Below are 26,152 nucleotides of genomic sequence, written 5' to 3' on the forward strand. Positions count from 1 at the left end.
TCTCTATCAATTTGCTTTCCCATTAGTGTATAAGACTTTTGTCTCTCAATGTCCCACGTGGAACCATCAGGCCCCTTTTTGCCAATTTCATGGGTTTCTCAATTTGCACTTCCCTGGAGGCTAAACATATCTTCATATGTTTATTAGTCATCTGATTGCTCCTTTTAAAAGTGCTGGTCATTGTGTCTTTTGCCCATTTTTAAAAATTTGCTCATTTCTCTTATTGCTATGTGTAGATTCTTTATTCTACACATTAATATTTTATCAGTTATATATGTTACAGGCATCTAGTTTGTTTTTTTTCCTTTGTGGTGTTTTTTGGTAAACAGAAGTTGTTGATTTTAATGCAGTTCCTCATTAATGCTATACCTTATGCTTACTCTGTCTTAAGAAAGCCATGTTTAGATGGATAGCCATCTCATTCTTGTAGCCAAGCATGTTTATTGTAATTTTTCTTCCATCTCTGAAATAATTTGCTTGTCAGACTCTATAGGGATTATTCGTCTGTATGTGGTACTTTAAAAAAAACTTTAAACATGTCAAATAATGGAAAAGATTGGAGAAAATATCATAAGGTGATTGATACTTAAGGCTGTGTCTTATAGATAGAATACATACTTAAATTTGGTGAAATATTCTGCAACTCTTCTAGATGGCAGATGATAGTAAATACACAAAAATTGTGGTTCTACCAATAGCATATTCATTCCTTCTGTAACAAAACTTGTGTTAATGAAGGAACAGAAGATGAAATTAAAAGAGACTTCATTCTCTCTTAAAAAGCCATGAGACTTAACAAAAGTTAAAAGTGTGTTTTTTTTAATTCAGGAAGAGGATCACCTGGCCCGGGTAGAAGAGGCAATCACTCGTATGCTTGTGTGTGCCCTGAAAACTGCAGAGAATCCACAAAATACCAGAGCCTGGTTAAACCCCACTGAGGTAGGCAGCTTCTGGTCTTCATCATGGCAGTTAAGTTTCCTGTGGTAAACCAGCCCTGACTAGGACTTTTGTTTTCCAATGTAACTAAATGTATGTAACCATTTTAAAGGGTTTTTCTTTTCCCTTAGGTTGAGGAAACGTCCCATGCAGTGAACTGTTGCTACTTAAATGCAGCTGTTTCTGCATTTTTTGATCGTTGCAGAACATCTAAGGTAGTAGAAATCCAAGCACCGAGAACAGATGGAGAGTGCATGAAAAAGGAAGAATTAAATGTGTACAGCCACATGGAGGTGGGCCAAACAGGTAGCCAGAACTTGACCACAGGAACAGGCAAACCGGAGGCAGCAAGTCCCTTTGGCCCTGATCTGGTACCTGTGGCACAGAGGTCCGAAGAACCACCTTCAGAAAGAGGAGGCATATTTGGAAGTGATGGGAAAGACTTTGTTGACAAGGATGGAGAACACTTTGGAAAACTGCATTGTGCCAAGAGACAACAAATAATGAACAGTGAAAAGGCAATTAAGGAACAGATTGCCTCAAATGCTACTACGGCTCCTTCTCAAACATTCATTTCTACGGACGACTTGCTGGACTGCTTGGTGAATCCACAAGTAACCAGGATAGTGGCACAACTTTTGATACAAGGAAGAAGTTTGTGATTCTAGTGGAAGATGACTTTTAAAATAATATTTTTAAAATATGTATTTTTAAGTAGTGTGACTGTAAAATAAAGATGAACCAGCAAAAGGTCAGTTTGCACGTTTGTAAATGTATTTGTCCTTACCGAATTACATTTCAGTCTGTTGCCACCTTCTTTTTTTTTTTTTTTTTTTTTTTTTTTTTATTTAAGTTCTAGGGTACATGTGCACAATCTGTTGCCACCTTCTTTCATGCATATGCCTCTTTGGCCAAACTGGCTGCTCTTTGTTTGTAAGCTTTTGTTCCTCCCTCATCCCATACTTTCAGCTTGTCTCAAATGTAAGTCCCAAGTATTTCCAGCAGGAAGTAATGTCTTCCTCAGCCTCAACCAGGGACCAGCCTGCTGCTTATTTTTGCAAATAAAGTTTTACTAGAACACAGCCATGCAATTCATTTACATGTTGTCTACGATGTCTTCAGGATTACGACGGTGGTGTTGAGTAGTGACAGAGAGTGTGTGGCCCAGAAAAAATATTCACTATCTGTTCCTGGTCTAATGGATCCACTGGGTCTGGAATCTAGCCTTGCTCTGAGGTGATCTCACTTGTAACAGCTACAGAATTCTCACTGGATAACCCCTGTCATTCAGAGCAGGATACCAATCAGGAGAAAAGTAGTTGTGGGTTCAGTATGAGGCCTCTTCAGGCAAGGAACTTGGACATCTAGGAACACCAATCCTGGGACTAAAAAGGACTCAAAATCCCCAAACAGTGACTAAAGACTTAGCTCAGTGAAATTGATCCCACTCTCATTACATTTGCAAGATCCAGGGATAATTAATCACCATCACTGTCTAAGAAGGAATTTGGAAATTAGAAAAGCATGTTGATCTCTGGGTAACCATGCATGAAACAAATACACAACAGAAAAGATATGCAAAGTCACCTTTGAGTTGAACTAATAGCTGGCTATCCTACTGTCCTCGAGGTAAAGAGTATCAGTAAATCCGAAGAAAGTACGTGTTTTCATGGAGGGAAGAAGGGTGTTGTTACATAAGCATGCCCAGGGAAAGAAGGGTCTGAAAAGAGTCCTTCTGTGGCACTTATCTCCATCTGACCACTATGTATTTACCTATGAATTTCATTAGCATCTCTCCCAACCAAAATGTAACTCCTTAAGGGTAGGGACTTTGATTATTGCTGTTATTTGCAGAGCCACAATCAGTGCCCAGCATGTAGTAGGTGCTTATTAAATATTTGAATGAGTGAATAATAAAAATGAGACCTTATTGACAATACCTCATCAAGTACATTGGGACAGAGAATGTGGCCAAAGATAAGGTAGCTGTTATTTTTGGTATATTCCTATTGCAGAAATAGACATCATTTACTACAGATATTTTACTTTTTATGCTTGCTACTCCTTTGACCACTTTTTCAAACTGCAGATAGTGACCTATTATAAAATCATTGTAGCAGGTGAGACCAGCGTTTTTTGTTTTTTTGTTCTGTTTTGGTTTTTTGTTTTGAGGTGGAGTGTCGCTCTGTCGCCCATGCAACAGTGCAGTGGCCCGATCTCCGCTCACTGCAACCTCTGCCACCCGGGTTCAAGCGATTCTCTCAGCCTCCTGAGTAGCTGGAATTACAGGTGCACACCACCATGCCCAGCTAATTTTTGTATTTTTTTTTTAGTAGAGACGGGGTTTCACCATATTGGCCATGCTGGTCTCGAACTCCTGACCACGTGATCTGCCTGCCTCAGCCTCCCAAAGTTCTGGGATTACAGAGACCAGCGTTTTTTGTTTTCTGTTTTTAAATGGAATAAATAATTTCACTGAATTGGAATACTCTATTATTTCAGGAAACCTTTCATGAAAAATATTTCAGGGTAAGTATATCTCATAAAACTTTTCAGTTACATCTGTGTATGTATTGGGCCTGATATAAAATGTATTTTTTAGTGTAGGTTGGGGTCAGGAAAGTTTACAAGGCATTTTGAGACAAAACATTTAATTCAATTAGAGTTAAATATTTGATTAACACATTGTTGTGCATGGATTTCTATGGTATGAAACAGATTATGGGGGATAATTTCCTGATTTCATAGAGACCGTAAGGCAGCAAGAGGTTCTGACTATCTGCAGAGAATGATGTGAGAAAAGAGAGTGAAAGGGGGGCTGTCAGCCACCATGGTAGCTGTGTCCCTTTTCATCCTGCATTTCACAGGTAAGCTGACTGAGCAAGTGAAATCATTGATTAAAGAGAACCTCAGCTGGGTGCCGTGGCTTACACATGTAATCCCAGCACTTTGGGAGGCCAAGGCGGGCAGATCACCTGAGGTCAGGAGTTTGAGACCAGCCTGGCCAACATGGTGAAACCCCGTCTCTACTAAAAATGCAAAATTAGCCAGGTGTGGTGGCACACGCCTGCAGTACCAGCTACTCGGGAGGCTGAGGCAGAAGAATCGCTTGAGGCGTAGCTGGAATTACAGGTGCATACCACCATGCCCAGCTAATTTTTGGTTTTTTTTTTTTTTTTTTTAGTAGAGACGGTGTTTCACCATATTGGCCATGCTGGTCTCAAACTCCTGACCATGTGATCTGCCTGCCTCAGCCTCCCCAGTAGGCAGAGGTTGCGCTGAGCCGAGATCACACCATTGAACTCCAGCCTGGGCGCCAAAGAATACAAACCCAGCCGAATGTGCCTGTAATCCCAGCTGAGCCAGGGAGATTGCTTGAGCCCAACTCATGCAACATAGTAAAACCTCTATCCTTAAAAGAATAAAAAATAAATAAAAGCTCAGCCTTCCCCCTAATGTCACAGAATCAAGGGAGCAGCAGCAGGCTGCCTTATCCATTAGGTGCAGTAGACAATGGCTAGGACCCACGAATCTTTTAGGAGGCCACAAAGATTTTTAGTTTCTTTTAAAATCAGGAACAAAATATATAATCCAGCCTCGACTTCATTTGTGTTCATGTCAATGCAGTTGCAAATTTAATTTTTTTATGCAATAAAGGGCCCACAATGGCAAAAGTGCCTGAGGTCCATGAACATTTTATAGTGGCTCTGGGTGTCAGAGATACCAGAATTATTTGAGGTGCTTGCCCAAAATGCAGATTCCTGGGAACCACTCTAGTGCTAGAGAATCTGACTCCTTTGGGACGAGGCCAGAGCTTGGAGTTTCAGCAAACACCTCAGGTGATCCAAATACCAAAAAAGAGAATTTCTGACCCTAGAGTAAACAACCAAGACCTATCACAGGTGCAAAGTGGACTTGTTTCAGCCGGGGCTACTTGCTGGGGTCAATAAGCCCTTCAGATTCACTGAACTATGGCTGTATCATGCCCCTTCCTGTAATTTTCAGCCAAATATTAATACACTGAGCATCCCTTCATGCTGTCATACTTAGTTGTGGTTTTAAATTATTATTATTATCAGCAGTGGTCTGTGTTTATCATTAAGCCCCCCCATATTTGCCCTTTAAGATAAAAATGTTTACCATTAAATGATAGTTTTCCAGTATTTTATTTGAAAAGGAGGAAAATGACAGTTAACATGTTTAGATTGAGGATAACTATAACATTACTGAATGGATTGTTATTCTTCGGTGCGATATACCCTGATACTCAGCCTTACCCTGAGTTAACCAAACCATTGGAGAACAAAAGCAAATAACAGCGGGTCTCTCTTTTTTATTCCAATTTCTTACATTTATTGTCAATGATGAATTCAGATGCCAGTGGCCTGCCTAGAAAGCCACTCTTAAGCAATAAGGAGTCTGCCAATCCACTTAAAAAACAAACCACAAGAGAAAAAAATCCAAAACCTCTATGTTAATGAAGCAGCAACTGTGGCCGCCTAACCTCCTCCACTTCAAGTACAAGTGTTCCTAGCAGATTAAATCCCTTAATCCTCCCAGCGACCCCTAGCATCTGATGTGCTATCTGCACTGGCTCCGTGTCGGTATCAGCTCTGGCCTTGGCCTACAGAGTTTCAAATAAAGAGACTATAATAGAAGAAGCCAGAAGGAAAAAAACAACAAGGGAAGATGGGGGTATTTCAAGACTGTCGGAGATGTTCCTGAATCAGTGGCATTAATCTAGAGGCCATGTTCTGCAGTGGGAAGAGCAGTGGACTTGACATCACAGGGACCAAGATTCAGTTGCTGGCTCTGAGGGTTCCTGCTTAGGTGATCTCAGGCAAGGAAGCTTCTTGCACTCTGAGCATGTTTCCTCAAGTTTCAAATACAGAGAGAATTCTTACCTCACAGGATTGTTTGAGGAATTGAGACAATGTGTGTGAAAGCACCTATTTTACTACCTGGCACACAATCTACGTGCTCAATAGATGGTGTTTGAATCTTAAACTTACCTGGGGAAACTTTTAAAACTTTATCATTCAATAGATATGAGTTAGCAGATTAGCAATATGACTGCTCACTTCCTTTGGTTTATTTATACATAAGACATCAAAAGTTAGGCTATCAAGGAAAATATACTATTTAATAATCTTAGAGTTTGTTTAATCTCAGCACAGGAGAAGAGTTTCACAGTGAAGTTGTGTAGCAGGCGTTATCCCATTGTTATCACTGGCAGAACAAAGACCAATGAGTAGACACTATAAGAAGGCACACTGGCCGGCCGCGGTGGCTCACACCTGTAATCCCAGCAGTTTGGGAGGCTGAGGCGGGCGGATTACCTGAGGTTGGGAGTTCAAGACCAGCCTGGCCAACATGGAGAAACCTCATCTCTACTAAAAATACAAAATTAGCCAGGTGTGTTGGCACATGCCTGTAATCCCAGCTACTTGGGAGGCTGAGACAGGAGAATCGCTTGAACCTGGGAGGCGGAGGCTGCAGTGAGCCGAGATCGCGCCATTGCACTCCAGCCTGGGCAACAAGAGTGAAACTCTGTCTCAAAAAAAAGAAGGCACATTTTGGTTCAACATTAAAAAGAGCCTTCTGGCAACTGGAGCCAGGGTTGTGCGGCGCAACTCCATGGGGCAGGATTCCCCTAGACCACAGCCACATCACAGCTCCTGGACCATGCAGGGAAAGTACACTGCAGTCCCAGAGCCCTGGCCAGAGCTGTCCCACATGTCACTGGCTAGTTTGGGGAGAATGAAGTTCCCATCATGGAATCTGTTCAATTTGAGGTAAAGTGACAGTAAGTCAAGAATGTTAGAATGTTAAAGAGATAGTTCCGACTTTGGATAGGAGCCTGACTAGGCTTTTTTTCGTTCTTCATTGGTTTATCAAACATTTATGGAGTATCCATTGTACATCAGGCACAGACCTCATCCCAAGGAAAACAATATGACTAAGATACCATCCCTGCTCCCAGAGAAGACAGAAGCCCTACCCACTTGGTAATACTGTGCTTCCCACAGCACTATGGCATCCTGACGTGGGGCCGGCTGTCTCCCGCAGTGGCAGCTGTGCTTAGCTGTGCCCTCTGTCTGTAAGATTGTTATTCTCTCCTTCCTGAAAATACAAACCTGTTCTTTTCCCACAGATTTGATGTCCATACTTGTGGACACACAGTTGCAACTGCATTATCTCATTTAAATTCTCCAAGTTATTAGGTCTCAAGATAAGTTCATTTCCATTACAAACGAGAAGCTGAAGAAAGACTGACTTCAGTGACAAAGAATGATCCTTGGATATTAGGAAAAATCTGTTAAGAGGAATAAAAAAACCTAAAACTTTTTTTACAACTAGATATGTACAAATGGATAATATTTTGTGAGAAGGATACCAAAACATTATCTTCTAAAAGTAATAAGGTACTCTGGGTATGCTTGGTAGTCATAAAATACCACAAATAAATTTGGATGTTGCACATTATCTGTGACAGTGTCATACAGGTCAGTAGGATTTTGAGGGTTCTTTGAAGGAGGCACAATTAATGATTGATTTCCGTGTGTATAGATTCCAGTAAGCACTCGCACATAATACATATGCTTTCTCCCATTTGCATCTGGTCTGGAGTACGTATCATTGGCAGAATAATTGGCATTGACAGCAAAATAGGTCCCCTTTCCATATGCCACAGCTGTGAAAAGAAAAACCATTTTTAAGGATTTCAATTTAATGTAAAATTTGATATGTTGGCCCAATCTGTTAAATAATGTTATTTCTAAAGCCTCTCTTAAAATTTTTTTTTCTGTGCTTTTCACTTTTAATCATCAATTTTTCTACCTAGAAGGGCCAGTCAGTCCCCTTTGGGATGAAATATAGTGAGTCCTACCCTGAAACTCGGGCTGCAACATGGCCATCAATGATGGGGGACCGCAATGAATCCACATGGTCCCAGCCAACTCAGGCTCTCATGGCTGATGCCTCATTCCAAGCAGCCAGATCACTCGCTTCCTTACCATTCTTTCCAGCATAGCTGCGATTAAAGCCATTTCGATTGACGTATGGCACGGAGCCGGCATCTGTCCCATGGAAGAGCTGCTTCTCGTTCATTGTCTGGCCGTTCTTGGCATCCATGGTTTTTTTCTTTGCCTGGTAGCTATTCCAGAGATCTGGATTCTGGATCCTCTCAATCTGCAAATTAATAAAGAAAAATATTCTGCCAGTTCCAAGAGCACTTGCCAATATACAGCAAATGAAACATGATCACTATGTTTCATATATACAGCAAATGAAACATGATCACTATGTTTCATAAATAAAAGCACACTAAACAGAAAATCCAATGCTAGATGGCAGCTTTCTGCATTCCGAAATCTTTTTAGATCCAGTGTTTCATAAAACCAGGCAATGGGAAGAATGTTGGTTTAATTTTTAACATCTTCTATGTACCGCATGAGCGCAAACAAGGTTTAGGATTTTAAGTACTCATGACATGAATTCTGCTGGCCCAACTTCTGCAACTCCTGCTTTTTACATGTACTCTAATGACTGCTCCTGTTGCCGTGTCCACCTTGCTTTGCACTCTGCCTCTCACCACCTTAGTCCTTCTGGGATACTGGTTGACCTAGCTGTGTACTTACAGTAAGAGAAGCAACAGAGTATCTAGGCAAGAATGAAATTAACTAATGAAAATCTCTGGTCCAGTTGGAAGAGTGGAGCCTGAATCTTGAATGTTGTAGACCAAAGTGGCCATGCTTTCACCATCTCTTTAGGCGGTGGCCTCCAGGGCGGTGCTGGAAACTGCTTGGGTCCTGGGTTGCAGTTCTACTTCTAAACTCCCCTAATCACCAAGTAGTAGCAGTTTCATAAAGCTGTCCTGGGAAGACTGAGGGGTGGATAAAGGTGGCCAAAGTCCCTCATGGAAAGGCACAAGGTAAAGGTTCCATATTGCCCATGTTGTCAGAATGTTTTCCATTTTGGAGAACTCTCAGGCTTAACACTATTACCTGCCATCATCTGGTTTTTTTGTTTGTTTGTTTGTTTGTTTGTTTTCCAGTTTTGGGTTTTCTCTTTTTAATTAAGATACAATTTTTGCACTCTAATTCAAAGTCTCAGCATTAGCATATATTTTGTTGATCTGGTTTATGATTTTAAAATTATTTTTCCTTTGTATTCTTTATCTACGGCTAAATTTCTAATCTTCAAAATGCCTACATTCATTTTATTTCATTTACCTTAAATTTTATCTCACTCATTTTTAAAGCCTTCAATATTTTTTGAGTTTTGAAATAATTCTCAATTTCTTAGTCTGTTAATCCTTAAATTTAAAAAGGTTGTTTCTTACCCTTTAAAAACTTTTAAAATAATTATGTCAAGTAATTTTTTTTACCTGATTCTATATTTTTTATGGGATAAATTCTAAGGTAAAAAAAATTACAAATAAATCTTAAACTTTATTTAGTAAGTTTATTATTAGCAGCAGATGTCTAGCCAGGGTAGATTACTTTTATCAGACCAACCTCTCACCAACAACTACTAGAAGAGCTAGAGAAGGAGAAAAGTCTATCTGAAGGCATCAAAGATTTGATGAGCTAAGACTGTAGAGAGAAGGGAAGTACGATGAAACAGTAACATAGAAGACAATAATTTCTTTGAAGTGCTGAAAGAAAATAATTGCCATCTAAAATTCTATGCCCAGTAAAAATATCCTTCAAAGAATGAAAGAGAAATAAAGATATTTTCAGATAAATAAAAACTGAGAGAATTCATCACTACCAGATCTGCATTGGAAGAAATACTACATCTAGATGAAAAATTATCCCAGATGGAAGCGTGGAAATATAGGAAGAATTGAAGGACTCTGGAAATAAATGATAAATATGTTGGTACATGTAAATAAATATAGACAAAAATGTTTCATTGGGTTTCAAATATAAATAGAATTAAAATGCATGTTAAAAGCCATACAAAAAACAAAAGAGAGATAAATAAGGTTTAAAGTATTCAAAGGTCTTTCCATTGTCTGGGAAATGATGGATGTACTAATTTACATTACAGTTCAGTAAGTCAAGGATGCATGTTATAGTCTCTAGGATAAGCAATGAAAGAATTAGAATGTATAACCAACAACATAATAGGGGTGAAAATGAAATAGAAATAATACAAAAGAAACCAGGAAAAGATAAAAAAGAACAAAGAATAGATATTACAAATAGAAAACAAAGATTAATATGGTACATTTAAACCCAAACATATCAGTAAGTACAGTAAGTAAGATTAAGTACTCCAGTTAAAGATAAAGATTGTCAGACTGGATGATGAAAAAGCAAAACTCAAGTATATGTTGCTACCAAGAGATACATCTTAAATATACAGTTATTAAAAGATTAAAAGAAAAAGAATGTGAAAAGATATACCATAACATGCTAACAATAACCAAAAGAAAGCTGGCATAGCTATTTTAATATTGATAATAATTTTGGTATGATAATTTTGAAACAATTTTATGTATTCTATAGGATGAAACAAGAATGTACTATTATTAAAAGCCAAAATTTCTATTATACACAAAATGACATAAAATATTAAGATATTAAGAAAAAATGTTTCAACATTAAATTTCAATTGAAAACATGAATATGGCTGGGTGCTGTGGCTCACACTTGTAATCCTGGCACTTTGAGAGACTGAGGTGGGTGAATCCCAGCACTTTTGAAGTCAAAAGTTTGAAACCAGCCTGGATAACACAGACTTCATCTCCACACACACACAAAAAAAGGTGTGGTGGCATGTGCCTGTAGCCCCAGCTACTCTAGAGTCTGGGTGGTGGGGATTGCTTGAGCCCAGGAGTTGGAAGCTGCAGTAAGCTGTGATCACGCCGATGCACTCCAGCTGGAATGACAGAGCACACCTTTGCCTCAAAAAAAAAAAAAAAAAAAAAAAAAAAGAAAACATAAACACGAGTTCACGATTTTCTTAGCTCTAGCCACAAAAGACCCTGGAAGCAACAACACCTCAATAGCAGTGAACACACACAACACACAACTCTTGGTTTCTCACTACCATTCCCCACTAAAAGGTAACAGGGCTTCTTAGAAAAATGTCTGATTCCAGGCACGAGACAAGGAAAGTACAGGGTGAGCAAGACAAATCTCATGGCAAAAAGTAAAGAAATGCTCAAAGATAAATGGGGTCATTAAAAGACATGGGAGTCAACTTCCTGCCAGCCAAATGTAGGATAATTTGTACATCTAACAGAATAATCACTGTAATTAAATATAACATACTGATTTTTTTTTTAAATCAGGAAAAAAAAGAACATTTGTTCTTTAAAAAAAATGCCAAATAACCTATATAGAAGGAATGACAGAATTAGAAAATCACCATCCTGCAACCTCCAGTGTAATGATGGATTCAGGCAAGGATCATCAATGGAAGTGAAAATCAATCAGTACAAGGTTGTTGGGGAACAGGATACTCATATGCTGACGAAGTTTCATCCTACAGATAATCTACTGATTCCAGTGGAGAGATATGGTGGTCACCAACTTGACTAGCGATCAAACTTAGCATCATTAATAGTGGGATGGCCTTACCATCTGAGGTTCCTGATGTGATGTATCACCTATGAAGTATTCTTGCAAAAAATATTTATCTGAATTTATTCAAATCTTTCAACCTAACTCAGCTTACCAGAAATAAAGAGGATAGAGAAATAAATGATATTACCAAGAATCAGATAAGTCTAGAATCTATAAAACTGGCATGGATTCTTCCACAAAAATCAAGGCATGACAGATCCAGAATGTGATACATTCTACAACACAATTGGCTTAAACTCTAAAAAATTCAGTGTCATGAAAAATACTTTTTTAAATGCAAGAGTACTATTCTATATTAGAAGACACAAAGGAGACATAATGTCCAAACAGTGTGTGAACTCAGACTGGGGTGGGGGAGGGGGAGTTATAAGAGATTTTTTTGAACAATTGGAAAAATTAGAATATGGACTGGGGCCAGACGTGGTGGCTCACGCCGGTAATCCCAACACTTTGGGAGGCCAAGGCGGAGGGATCACTTGAGGTGAGGAGTTTGAGACCAGCCTGGCCAACATGGTGAAACCCTATCTCTACTAAAAACACACACAAAAAATTAGCCAGGTGTGGTGGTGGGCACCTGTAATCTCAGCTACTCAGGAGGCTGAGGCAGGAGAATCGCTTGCGACCAGGAGGCAGAGGTTGCAGTGAGCCAAGATCACGTCACTGCACTCCAGCCTGGGCGAAAGAGCAAGACTCTGTCTCGGGTGGGGAGGGGGAAAGAATATGGACTGTATATTGGATATTACTGAATTAATGTTAAGTTTTTAATTGGGATAATGGCATTGTCATAATTTAGGAGAATGTCTTTAATTGGGAGATACTTGCTAAAATAGGAGTATCATGATGTCTGCAACTTACCTTCAAATGCTTCAGCAAAAACAGACAGGCAGAGAAAGCAAAAGTGGCAAAATTGTTGAATCTAAGTGGAAGGCTTATGGATATTAAAAACCTGAATCATAAGACTTAATAGTCATAGAGGATGAAAGACCACCCATTTTTCATGTTATTTTCATAATTCTAGGGACCTCCCTGGAGGTGCCTTAAGTACTACTGACACCCCTGCTTTTATCTGGTTCACACACTGGGATTTCACATAAGATTTTATTGAAGAAAAAAAAAAAAAAAGGTTTCACTGTAAAAAAGTGTTGAAATCAATTCTCTGGCCAAGGTCTGCCAATATGCAGCAGGCATCCATAGGGCCCACTATAGATATTGCTGGTCAACCAGAACATTCATTCTTGCTCAATCTAAACTTAGCATCTCATCACAATGTGCCAGTCAGCCACTACCAGTTAGCAGTAATTGATACTTGGAGTGAGACTTGCTTGTTATCTCAGAAATAGACCATGATAGAGCTGTGTACTTGAATCACATTGTCTTGGTGCCTCATAGAATTGTTTTCATTCAATCAGGCATCGATTTTGTTCAACCAGTTTTACATTATAAAAGACAGTGGTGTAAAAGTTGATGCTGAATTTATTGTGAGGATGATGTTGAGGATATTCTCTAGTACTTGATCCACAAGAGAAACCTCTCAGGAGTCAGTCTCAGTATTGTGAGGAGCTGTGAACCTCCTTATCAAATGGTTTTCTTTTTCATTTATGGACATTATGAGTCTTGTAGCTGAATGTTTACTTCTTGCTTAGTCTGCTAGGAAACTCAGAGACAAATTGGTAACCTCATGTTATGTATTTTTGAGAACTAGTAGTACCTCTGTATTATCTTATTTTCCCTGCCATTCTTTTCTCTTTATCCATTTTCTTTGTCTATTTACTTTATCTGAAGGTATAGTCTACATCTTTGCAGAGCACTTTAAATCTTTTTGAATTATTATGTGCTTAACTACATGAATAAACAGTGTTGGCAGTTCAAATAGAGAGTAAGAAAAATTTGCAAAGAAAGAAAATGCAGGTCTTCCTGGCAGACTTGTTATGGCGGATCAAAGATCTCTGGCTTTACTCAGAAAGTGGCAGAACCAAAAACAGAAAAGAGGAAGGAAAGGGAAAGAGAATTACATACCTATGATGCATTAGATTTTAGAGAAGTTGATTTTGCAGTTAGATATTCAAGTGGAGATTTTTTTTTTCTTTTTGAGATGGAGTCACTCTGTCGACCAGGCTAGAGTGCAGTGGCATGATTTCGGCTCACTGCGATCTCTACCACCCATGTTCAAGCGATTCTCCTGCCTCAGCCTCCCGAGTAGGTGGGATTACGGGCGCCTGCCAACGTGCCCAGCTAATTTTTGTAGTTTTAGTAGAGACGCAGTTTCACCATCTTCGCCAGGGTGGTCTTGAACCCCTGACCTCGTGATCCACCGGCCTCGGCCTCCCAAAGTGGTGGGATTACTGGCGTGAGCCACTGCACCCGGCCTCAAGTGGAGATTTTTTAGGCCACTGGGAGTATGTCCTAGAATTTGAGTCAAAGACCCAGGTTGGTAATGTTGATTTGGGAGCTATCGACATTGAACTAATAGTTGAATCCAAGAAGGGTAAAAATATTCCCTGGTGAGGTACAGAGACAAAAGACCCTTTAAGCATAAGTAGCATGAATAAAGCTAGAATTAGGGGTTTGGAAGAGAAACAGTACCTGCGATAATGAAAAGAAAATTGGTCAAGGAAAAGAAAACTCATAATAATATTGCTAGAGAAAGTCAAGGAAAAATATAATTTCAAAGAGCAGTATCAATAATGTTTAAAAATGGAAGAAGATGCCAAAATAATCGGTTGTTTTTATTTGAGAGCAGGATTGCGCTATGTTACCCAGACTGGCCTCAAACTCCTGGGCTCGTGCCATCCTTCCACCTCAGCCTCCCAACAGCTGGGACTACAGGCACGAATCATCACACTCACCTGCCCAAAACAATGATGATAAACAAGGAAAGGGCTGCTGGCTTTATCAAGGAAGCACTGTTGACCTGTGAATAGTGGGGCAGAGTAACATGGTCCTGATCTGAGGAGGAGCCTCTACATGGCTCTCTGTGGAATTTGCTAGTTATCAAATCCAATTTTAAAACCATATCTTTGCATTTGTATTAGCTTGCTTCACAAAGTAAATCTATGTCTTTAGTGTTCTATCATATTACAACTGAATATTACACTGACACAAGAATCTTAATGCCTCAGTAATTATAGTCACATGAGTAGAATCTAGAATCTACTAATTACCATAAAAATTCTAATTCTGGGTTAAAAAATGTGATAGGAAGTGAATGAAAATACATTTTATATAGGACCATGACAGAACTTATTTCCACCATTCAGAAACCACATTTCAGCAGAAGGCTTACCTTCTCTATTCTGAAGTGTGCGCAAGTCTGATTAAACTTGCTTGCCACTGTGTTGTACTCAGGATCACGAGGCTGCAGCTCCACCACACAGAAATTCTGCTGCTTCATATCACTCCAGTGTGCAGGGATGTCAACTGCAAAGGAGACATTTGAGGATGCCCTCGTACATCCCCGGTACACTCTGGAAAATTTAGTATCTGTGTTCTTGTGTTACTATCTTCCAATCCTACGCATTCAAAAAGTTCCTTATCTTTCTAGGAGAACGCTTTTCAAAGCATGAACGACAGACAACCTACATGAGAACCAACTGGAATGCTTGTTAAACCAAAATAAAAGGAAAGCTACAGATCAACCGAATCAGCATCTCTGAGGAGCAGAGCCTGTGTGTCTGCCTCCTAAGTTTGGATCATACTACGATTTGAGAACTGTTGGTGCAGTATAACTCATCTGTGTTTTCAGTTCAATCTCTAATAGTCACAATCTAACAATAAATTATTTCCCTACAGTGTTCTAAGTAGTTGCTGTTTTGTTTATGCATGGATTTTTGCCAGAACGCCTCACCATCACCACCACAGGCACTCCACATCTATTTTTTCATTATTCTTCATAGCATCTTTAAGAGGCAGTTGGGTGGCAGATTTTGCTATGTGATAGGCTGTGGTGACAGCTCTGTCTCCTCCGCTGCTAAGCAGAATACTATATGTGATTTATTATTTTCCAAGGGTTGCTCAGAGTGTTAGGAATCTGTTCACACTGATCTCACAAGAGATAAATATGGTGTAATGGAAGCTAATTTACCTGTTTTCAAGGGGGACTTAATCTGGTTCGAAGGTGGGAATGGCTGCCTACACAAGACAGGCATTCCCTTCTTGGAGAGTAGATCTGTTCAGAGAATCTGAAGCCTGCTTCCTGTCATGTGCGTCAAGGAACCTTTTGCTCTCGGTAGAGGTGACTTCTGGGAGAAGTTCCTACAGGCTCCCGATCCTCCCTGGATTATCAGTCAGACACAGAGAGGGTCCACCCTCTGACCAGGCTTTCCTTTCTGTTTTTCCCTTTGCCCTTTTGTTCTAGAAAACCTTGGGCCATCACTTTTCCTTTAAGCCTATGGTTTTCCTTCCCCTAATTGATGCAGCTATTACCTCCTCAGCACAACTGGCTTTCGGAAGCTTATAAACTGTAAAGATGGGAACAAAGGTGAGATTTGACTATTGTTACCAAGAAGATAGTCATCTTCAGGCTTTTGGGTACATCCGTTCTGGGTTTTCCTGGCCATAACGTAAGCACTTCAAGCTCAGAGGCCATATTTTCTAGTTTATTTCATTAGTGTTACATGAATTTTTTCCTATTTGAAATTCTGATGTATGTACAAAATAGTGTTATGCCCAAAGTAGGTGTGAAATAGTAGATGACAAGTATGAATGTTTAACTCACCTTCGGATTTCACAAGGCGCTGAACAGATAAACTGAGGCCCTTTGCATCTGTGGCAGTGTATGTGTTCAAGTTCACTGTGTAGTGCTGATGATTAATTTTGACATCAATAGTTTTTTTCTTTTCTCTTCTTGCATCCTCTAATTTCAGATTGGTTATTTTGTCAAAACGATAAAAAGTGTTATTGTCATTATACTGCCATTCTATAAACTCACTGATACAGTCTGCCCGGGATTCTTGTTCTTTGGCCAGTCGAACTCTCTTGATCATTGCCTCAATTTCATCTCTAGCCTGCATCACATCTCTGCTAATTCCCAAAACCTTAATCAAAGGTCTCTTATTGTCCAGGAAAATGTTAATATTTAACTTCTCCTGCAGCTCTTTCAACTTCTGATACTCCTTTTCATCAAAGTATTTGATGTACTCATCTTCACTGGTATAAGGACACTGTTCTTTTTCAATCAGGTCTTGCAGCCAGGAGATAGTTTGTTCCACACACATGACATTTTCACCACACACCCGAAAAGTTGCTGATTCTGTTTTCTTTTCCAAAACCAAATGATTCTCTTTTTTGGGAGGTTGCTTTGAAATGCGCAAAAATGCTAAAAAGAAAAGGAAGATTAGGTATTTCTCATGTGACATCAACGTTAGGAACATGCATTTCATAAAAGCAAACAACTCACATGCAAGTTTAGACATCATAGACTGTTGGGAAGAAACCTGAGTCCCTTCTCTTTTCTTCATGATGGCATAAAACACATCCAGTACTTGAGGCAGAAAGATAACAACTTTAACTTTTTTCACAGACTTGGCTGATCCTTTCTGGACAAAGTCTTCAATGGCATCAATTATGGCTTCAGCAACCTTTTCTGGGTCTTGTTTGGCATTTCCTGAAAGAGCAAATAATAAAATTGCTGAAGGACAAAAGGACCTAAGTGGAAGGCTAAGGAATACATTAGGGTTTCCAATGCTCAGAGAATAAATGCCCACTCCTCAATTCTTTCATCATTGTGGAATTTTCTAACAAAGCATCAGCAAACACTTTTGAAGTCCTAGATGCAATGAGGGTTTTGGTTCTAGGATGTCAGGAAGCCCACAGCCTGGCAATGAACAAAGGACCCAGAAGTCTGACTTTTGGTGTCTGACAATCATATCTACTCTATTCAGCTGATCCCAGCTCATTGTGTTCCTCATCTCCTATTACAGAGCACAAGCAGCTTTTCTTCTTAGCTCACTAGTGTCCTCAAAATTTCATGAAAAGCAGATGCTAATATATGTTGACATAAAATACTTTCTAAAGATGAAAACCTTTTTTTGGATCAGTCATCACTTGATTTTATGTATGTATCCTTATTCTCCCAGACATCTCTGGGAACCTAATTTAAGCTAAGCAAAATTTAGTAAGACACCCAGTGCTATAGGCTATTTGTTATAATCTATAATTTTTCAGACACAAGTTATCTATAAGCCTTCAAGAAGGCTTTCCCTCCACACTCAGTGAGATTTTAGCTGACCACCAGGATTCAAGGTAGCTACCTGGAGCAGAGTGTTCCCTATTTTCAGCATACACCATATCCTCCTTCTCAAGCCATGAAAGTGACAGCCTAGGTAAGATCATGAAAAGTCCCTTTCCAGCCGTGGGAACAGTCCCATGTGAATAACAGCTGGCAAAGTCACATGATGGGCAATGTAAAAGTTCCTTGGCCAAGCTGATGTGACAGACTAAGAGCCCACCTGGCTAATTGTTGTTGATGGTGCCCACACTATTGCAGAACAAGAGTAGGCTTCTTTGACTTGGTTATGCTGACAATTGTGGGAATGTAGACAAACCTCACATAAAATTAACCAAGGGGGGTTGTTCAAATCTTTTTAAATCAGATGATCAGAGAAAGAGGGAAATTCTCTTTTGCAAAGCTGTAATTTTCCCATGGTATTTGAAAGAGTTTATATGGACAAGTTCAGTTACATTCATTCACTTTCAAGAAACATGTGCCATGTCCTATCACTGGCTAGGTACTCACTAGGCACTTACTAAAACACAGATGATGTGATATGTGGGGATGAGCAGGTGATCAGTAGGTGAAATATGGAAAATTGAGGGACAGGCTATGCCAGATAGAACTATGTAATGGGTGTATGTTCGACCTGGCATGTATGCAGAACAGACCTAGTTTTGAGGAAGATAAGTCTGGAGGGGTGTGGAGGAAGCATGGAGTGGGGAGCCTAGGTCTAGTTAGGAGGCTGTATTAAAAGCTTAGTCAAAAGACAAGAGCTGAACAAAAAGAGGAGGCCAGAATGAAGAGTAGGGATTGAGGAGCTATTTTGGAAGTAAAGTCAGGAGGACATAGGGACCAGTTGGGTTTGTCCTTAACCTTTCCCTCTCCCTCTTTTGCCATACACATACCTTCACTATATCATGGTTCATGTTGCATTGCAGTTGTTTGTTTGCATGCCTGTCTCTCACACTGGGCTCAGTGCTCTTTGTGAACTGGATCCTTTTCTTAGTTATCTTTCTATCTCCAGTGCCTAAACATGGTGCCTCGCAGATGCGGGCACTCGGTAAACGTTCAATCAAATAATTCCTAAGCTAATGAAGATTACAGTGATGAAGAGGGTAGAGTCAAGGACTCTAGATGGAAAGTGATGTTTTTCACATGATTGGAGATATAAGAGGAAGGGCAGGTTTGGGGAGATGACAAGGAATGGGAGTTTGGAGTCTGTGCTCAGCTTGAGGTGATCACAGGTGTTGCTGACCACCTAGTCTCTCCTCTTATGCAGGTGTCTCTAAGGAATAGGGAGGAGGCTCCTTTAACTGCCAGAGGCTGTCTTGATCACAGTCTTAACTGAACTCATATACACCACTAAAAGAGAAAGCTTCCACATCTATCAGTTTCAGGACCAGCTCAGGTGGTGAAAAAGACAGGTAAAGAGGACGTGCAAGGATAACCCACTAACCCTGATTTATTTGTGCAGACCAGCAATGCAACTAGGTCAGTGGAAGAAATGACAGGATTGCAGCAGCCCAGAAATGCTCAAATGTGTACATATTTATACAAAATGAAAACTACCTTCTGTCTTTGTTTCTTCTTTTGACTCTACCAGGGACTCCTTTGGGAAGGTCTGTGGCACCCCTAAGCTGCCTGCTTTCTCGGTCTAAATCACTTGAAGGTGGAAACCCAAGACTAGAGCTCAGAGAAAAAAGCAGATGGAGACAAGAGACTGAGGAGTCATTGGCGGGTGTCCTTCAAAGATAAGTAAGTAGAGAGATGATAGATAGATAGATACATACATAGATAGATGGATAGATAGATAGATAGATAGATAGATAGATAGATAGATAGACAGACAGATGACTGATAGAGAGAGATAGGAGAAATGTTGGCTAATCTGCTAGGAATAGATGATACTCTAAGGGGAATGAAAACAAAGGGATCAAAAATTATACTTTTAGAAATAGAAAAGTTGTAAAATAGATATAGAATTCCATCTCAGAACATTATAAGGAATGGTACAGAATTACAGATATGGGTCAGAGGGTTAGAAGAAGGCCCAGAAATTGACAAGGAAGATTAAGTTTCTTGAGGCTAACCTTCTGGAAAACCTAGAATGCCAGCATAAGAGATTCAAACTTAGATTCCTGAGCAATAGAATGACAGATCTGATGCTGACTATTCTCGCACTGGAACCAGGCAGCTCCGTTCACTTCAAGCCTAAAAAGGCATGCCTCCCCTGACCAGCTCTCTGAAGGAGACCAAGCAGGAATTCCTGAAGAGCTCAAAGAACACCTATGTAACAAAACTGCACATTCTGCACATGGACCCCAGAACTTAAAGTATAATAATAATAATAATAAAGCCCACCTAACTAATGATAAATCCAGAGTGCCATCCTTATATACGAAAAATCACGCTGTCATTACATAGTTTTAGGAAAAGAAGAAAATCAAAGAAGCACGTAGGCTGAAAAGAGGAAAGTGGGGAGTTGAGTTTCTGACCCACTAGGTTCTGGTGACTGAGAAGCTTCTACACAGAAATGCCCTGGGGCCAAGTGACACAGCTGACTGTTGAGCTGAAGCCTGGAAGTGTTCCTCTGGGAATCAGCTAGAGTGAGGTGGAAGTTGTTGTACTAAGATTGTCCATGGAGAGGGGAAAGAGGAGGAAGCTAAGGGCTGCATAATGGAGACTATGTAGGGAATGGAAAAAGGTGAAGTAACTGAGGAAAGAGAACGAGGGATGGCCTTTCCATTCTCTCCCTTCTCTTCCCCACCTTACTTCCCCTTCCCTTCTTTCTATCTCTCTAACATTCTAACACTCTCTTCAGTTTCCTGCGTTTTGTTCCTCTTTTACTCAAACTATCCACAGTCTTTGTCATTCCCTTGGGAGTTGCCTTATGGGGAGGAAGCTGTCCACTCCTAGCTTAATGGTTGCTGCCCTGGGTCAGACTCAGCACTGATCACATTCACACTCAGCTCCAAATGGAAGGGAAAGTAGACGCCTTGGGATTTAGCCTTGACAGCCAGAGGCCACAAACCTGTCCCAATGGCTGGGAGGCAAATTGATGAGTAGTTTTGTTTTTCACACTCCTGCAAAACAGAGGAAACCGAACTCTTGACATCATTTCCACCAATTACATGAATGATATTCTTGCACTTCAAAAATCCACCTCCGGTGATTATATAATCATTTTTGTGCTGCTGAGCTGGGAAACACAAACAAAAAGATGCAAAATTAGTAGATGTTGAACCCATCATTTGTTTAGAAAGCAAAATGTGTAACTTGGCAAATAAGCATTTTGTGAATAAAAAACTCCTGAAATACTATCTTTGATGGAATGGTATGACTTTACTTTTTAACTGTGAGATTACTTTTCACTTCTAAGTCTCTGTGATTGAAATTGTTTAGTAAAATGTATCATTTTAAAATTAGAGTGTTGTCTCCCCAACCCCAAGTCTTTCCTCAGCCTCTCCACAGCCTCCCATACAATTACAACTCCGGACCAAAAAATAGAAGGTGCCTTACCTTGCTGAGAACACTCCATTTCTACATTTTGTCCAGCACATTCTAAAATTGCTTTGGAGACCCCTACATGAGAAAATCAAGATGATTACAAACATGAGTAAAAAACCACTGTGGTATATTTGGATCAGAAAGATTATCTAAATGCATTCTCCATTATCTGAGGAATACTCTAATTGGGTATTGCTGATGACAAAGAAGAAAACTTCATAAAATAAACATTATTAATTATGGAAAACCCTGTCAACATAATTTAGAAGTTATTAATTAACAAGCCAAAGTTATAAAAACCAGTTTGGCTACAGAAACCCTCCTTCATGGCATCTACCATTAACTATTGAACTCATCAAAATTGTACAAGTACCTGCTTTGAGATTAAATGACTTTGATGTGGAATTTACAATCACATCTGCCTCTTCTTTGGTGATATCTCCAGAAGCCACCTGGAAGATGATGGAGCCAATCTTCATTTCATGCACACCTAAATCAGGGCTAGAAACAGTCCCATAAAAACCTGAAAAGAAAAGAAGTAAAGTCAATAACCAAGTCAGCCACAGCAAGAATGACTTGGGTATCCTGCTCACATGTGGCCGTCTTGTATGTCTTCCCTCTCTCTCTCTTTCTGTGACCTCTAGTCTTTAACCTGGCCCTGCCCCTCAGCCTCAGTGATGATCTGTTTAAGAAAAAAGAATTAGAAAATAGAATCCATATCAAACATGAACTCTGGTGCTGGCCAAGGTGAAGTTAGTCTGCTATAGCCTATCTCTCCCATTGATTACAACTAAAAACAGGACAAATACAAAAAGCCACTACCCAAGAGCTCTGAAAAGTTACAATAACAGCAGACAGATTGAAGAAAGGAGCCAAAACTCGCAGAAGCAATCTGCTAAGGGGGATAGTTTTCCATTTTGTTCTGTTTTAGCATTTTTCCTCTTTTCTCTCCCAGCTTTGACCCAAGGGTGGCCCTAGTCTCACAACATAATATTTAAAATGCCCAGTCTATATTCCAAAACTGCTTGTCATATAAAGAACCAGGAAAATTTGATCAACCCTTAAGAATGTCAATCCAGCCAGGCACGATGGCTCACGCCTGTAATCCCAGCACTTTGGGAGGCCAAGGTGGGTGGATCACTTGAGTCCAGGAGTTCAAGATCAGTCTGAACAACATGGTGAGACCTCATCTCCACAAATAATGCAAGTATTAGCTGGGCATGGTGTTGTGCACCACAACTGTAGTCCCAGCTGCTTGGGAGGCTGAGGTAGGAGGATCACTTGAGCCCCCAGAGTTTGAGGCTGCAGTGAGCTGAGATCATGCCACTACACTCCAGCCTAAGTGACAGAGTGAGACCCTGTCTCAAAAAAAAAAAAAAAAAAAAAAAAAAGATGTCAATCCCAGCCAAGCCTATAATCCCAGCACTTTGGGAAGCCAAGGCAGGTGGATCACTTGAGGTCAGGAGTTCAAGACCAGTCTGGCCAACATGGTAAAACCCTGCCTCTACTAAAAGAAAAATACAAAAATTAGCTGGGCATGGTGGCACATGCCTGTAATCCCAGCTACTTGGGAGGCTGAGGCAAGGGAATTGCTTGAACCCAGGAGGTAGAGGTTGCAGTGAGCCAAGATTGCACCACTGCACTCCAGCCTGGGCAACAGAGCAAGACTCCATTAAAAAAAAAATGTCAATCCCAAAGTGACCCAGATGGTGGAATTATAGAAGACTTTAAAGCATCTACTATAACTATGATCCATGAGGTCAAAGTAAACACATTTGAATGGATGGAAATGATATGGAATGAATGGAAAAATAGGATGTCTCTGCAGAGAAATAGAAACTATTTTAAAAAGACCTCAAGGAACTGGAGAAACAAGAACAAACTAAACCCAAACTCAGTAGAAGAAATAACAAAGATCAGAGCAGAACTAAATGAAATTGAAACAAACAAACGAACACAAAAAGATAAAAAATGAAACAAAAAGCTGGCTCTTTGAAAAGATAAAGAAAATTGATAGACCGTTAGTGAGATTAACCAAGAAAAAGAAGAAAGAAGTTCCAAATAAGCTCAATTAGAAATGAAACTGGAGACATTACAACCAATACCACAGAAATACAAAAGATCATTCAAGGCTGCTATGAATACATTTACGTGCACAAACTAGAAACTCTAGAAGAAATGGATAAATTCCGGAAACGTACAACCCTCCTAGGTTAAATCAGAAAGAAACAGAAACCCTGAACAGACCAATAACAAGCAGCAAGATTGAATTAGTAATTTAAAAAATTGCCAACAACAAAAAAGTCCCAGACCAGATGGATTCACAGCTGAATTCTACCAGACATTCAAAGAATTGGTACCAATCCTACTGAAACTATTCCAAAAGATAGAGAAAGAAGGAATCCTCCCTAAATCAGTCTAAAAGCCGGTATTAAACTAATAATAAACCCAAGAAAGGATACAACAAAAAAAGAAAACTATGGACCAATATCTCTGATGAACACAGATGCAAACATCTTTGACAAAATATGTGCTAACGAAATCCAACAGCACATCAAAAAGATAATACATTATGAACAAGTGTATTTCATCCCAGGGATGCAGGGATGGTTTAACATATATAAGTCAGTAAATACGATACATCACATAAACTGAATTAAGAACAAAAACCATATAATCATCTCAATCAATGAGAAAAAGCATCTGATGAAATCAGGCACCGTTTTATTATAAGAACCCTCAACAAAATAGGCATAGAGGGGACATATCTTGAAGTAGTAAAAGCCATATATGACAAACCCACAGCCAACATCATATTGAATGGGGGAAAGTTGACAGCATTACCCCTGGGAACTGGAACAAGACAAGGATGCCCACTTTCACCACTTCCATTCAGCATAGTACTGGAAGTCCCTGCCACAGCAATCAGACAAGACAAAGAAATAAAGGCCATCCAAACTGGAAAAGAGGAAGTCAAACTGTTGCTGTTTGCGGGTAATATGATTGTATACTAGAAAATCCTAACGACTCTTCCAAAAAGCTCCTAGATCTGATAAACAATTTCAGTAAAGTCTCAGGTTAAAAAAACCGATGTACACAAATTAGTAGCCCAGCTACACACCAACAACGACCAAGCTGAGAATCAAATAAAAACTCAATCCCTTATACAATAGCTGCAAAAATAAATAAATAAATAAAATACCTAGGAATATACTTAACCAAGGAGGTGAAAGATCTCTACAAGGAAAACTACAAAACACTGGTCAAAGAAATGACACAAGCAAATGGAAACACATTCCATGCTCATGGATGGGAATAATCAATATTGTGGAAATGACCATTCTGCCCAAAGCAGTCTACAGATTCAATGAATTCTCATCCAAATACCAGTATCATTCTTCACAGAACTAGAAAAATAATTCCTAAAATTCATATGGAACCAAAAAAGAGCCCATATAATCAAACAAGTCTAAGCAAAAAGAACAAATCTGGAGGCATCACACTACCCAACTTCAAATTATACTACAAGGCTATAGTTACCAAAACAGCATGGTACTGGTATAAAAATAAGCATGTAGACCAATGGAATAGAATAGAGGGCCCAGAAATAAAGTCAAATACTTAAAGCCAATTGATCTTCAACAAAGCATACAGAAACATACATTGGGGAAATGATACCCTATTCAACAAACGGTGCTGGGAAAACTGGTAAGCCACATGTAGAAGATGAAACTGGATCCCTATCTCTCACCTCATATAAAAATCAACTCAAAATGGATCAAAGACTTACATCTAAGACCTGAAACCATAAAAATTCTAAAAGATAACATTGGAAAAACTCTTCTGGACATTGACTTAGGCAAAGAATTCATGACTAAGACCCCAAAAGCAAATGCAAACAAACCAAAAATTAAAAATGGGACCTAATTAAACTAAAAAGCTTCTGCACAGCAAAGTAATCAGGAGAGTAAACAGACAATCCACAGAATGGGAGAAAATATTCGAAGATTATGCATCCAACAAAGGACCAGTATCCAGAATCTACAAGAAACTCAAACAAATCAGCAAGAAAAAACAAACAAACAAAAAACAAATAATCCCATCAAAAAGTCAGCAAAGGATATGAGCAGACATTTCTCAAAAGAAGGTATACAAACAGCCAACAAACATAAGAAAAAATGCTCAACATCACTAATCATCAGGAAAATGCAAATTTAAAACCACAATGAGATGCTTAAAACCACAATGAGATGCCTCCTTACTCCTGCAAGAATGGCCATAACTTAAAAGTCAAAAAACAATAGCTGTTGGCATGGATGTGGTAAAAAGGGAACACTTTTACATTGCTGGTGGGAATGCAAATTATTACAACCACTACAGAAAACAGTATGGAGATTCCTGAAAGAACTAAAAGTAAAACTACCATTCAATCCAGCAATCCCACTACTGGGTATCTACCCAAAGCAAAATAAGTCATTATATGAAAAGACATACACATACATGTTTATAGCAGCACAATTTGCAGTTGCAAAGATATGGAACCAACCTAAGTGCCCATCAGCCAGCAAGTGGATAAATAAAATGTGCTATATATACACCATGGAATACTCTTCAACCATAAAAAGGAATGAAATAATGTCTTTTGAAGCAACTTGGATGGAGCTGGAGGCTATTATTCTAAGTGAAGTAGCTTAGGAATGCAAAACCAAATATCCTATGTTCTCACTTATAAGTGAAAGCTAAGCTATGAGGATGCAAAAGCATAAGAGTGATATCATGGACATTGGGGACTCCAAGGGGTAGGTTGAGAGAGGGGTGAGGGATAAAAGACTACATAACGGGTACAGTATATGCTGCTCAGGTGACAGATGCACTAAAATCTCAGAAATCACTACTG

At 39.5% G+C, this 26,152-nt stretch overlaps 3 protein-coding genes across 6 annotated transcripts in view; 2 read left to right on the forward strand and 1 right to left on the reverse strand.

The window, feature by feature from the left end:
• The window catches only part of HSPBAP1 (HSPB1 associated protein 1), a 48,437-nt gene extending 46,420 nt beyond the window's left edge, over positions 1 to 2,017 (forward strand). For all 4 annotated transcript variants that reach the window (XM_050781848.1, XM_050781850.1, XM_050781849.1 and 1 more), the window contains 2 exons: positions 829 to 939; positions 1,068 to 2,017. In XM_050781848.1, coding sequence (XP_050637805.1) covers positions 829 to 939; positions 1,068 to 1,598 — 642 coding nt within the window. In that variant the 3' untranslated portion in view covers positions 1,599 to 2,017. The remainder of the gene's footprint in view (positions 1 to 828; positions 940 to 1,067) is intronic.
• The window catches only part of KPNA1 (karyopherin subunit alpha 1), a 335,799-nt gene that overhangs the window by 28,195 nt on the left and 281,452 nt on the right, over positions 1 to 26,152 (forward strand). The window lies entirely within an intron of this gene.
• Positions 5,084 to 26,152, reverse strand: part of PARP14 (poly(ADP-ribose) polymerase family member 14) — a 51,031-nt gene continuing 29,962 nt past the window's right edge. The window contains exons 10-17 of the mRNA XM_050781825.1: positions 21,629 to 21,778; positions 21,268 to 21,330; positions 20,780 to 20,947; positions 16,933 to 17,139; positions 16,252 to 16,851; positions 14,821 to 14,954; positions 7,953 to 8,127; positions 5,084 to 7,630 (exon numbers count right to left, since the gene is read on the reverse strand). Of these exons, the coding sequence (XP_050637782.1) occupies positions 7,341 to 7,630; positions 7,953 to 8,127; positions 14,821 to 14,954; positions 16,252 to 16,851; positions 16,933 to 17,139; positions 20,780 to 20,947; positions 21,268 to 21,330; positions 21,629 to 21,778 (1,787 nt within the window). The 3' untranslated portion in view covers positions 5,084 to 7,340. The remainder of the gene's footprint in view (positions 7,631 to 7,952; positions 8,128 to 14,820; positions 14,955 to 16,251; positions 16,852 to 16,932; positions 17,140 to 20,779; positions 20,948 to 21,267; positions 21,331 to 21,628; positions 21,779 to 26,152) is intronic.

This window comes from Macaca thibetana, chromosome 2, assembly GCF_024542745.1.
Source record: "Macaca thibetana thibetana isolate TM-01 chromosome 2, ASM2454274v1, whole genome shotgun sequence".
Classification (NCBI taxonomy): Eukaryota; Metazoa; Chordata; class Mammalia; order Primates; family Cercopithecidae; genus Macaca; species Macaca thibetana.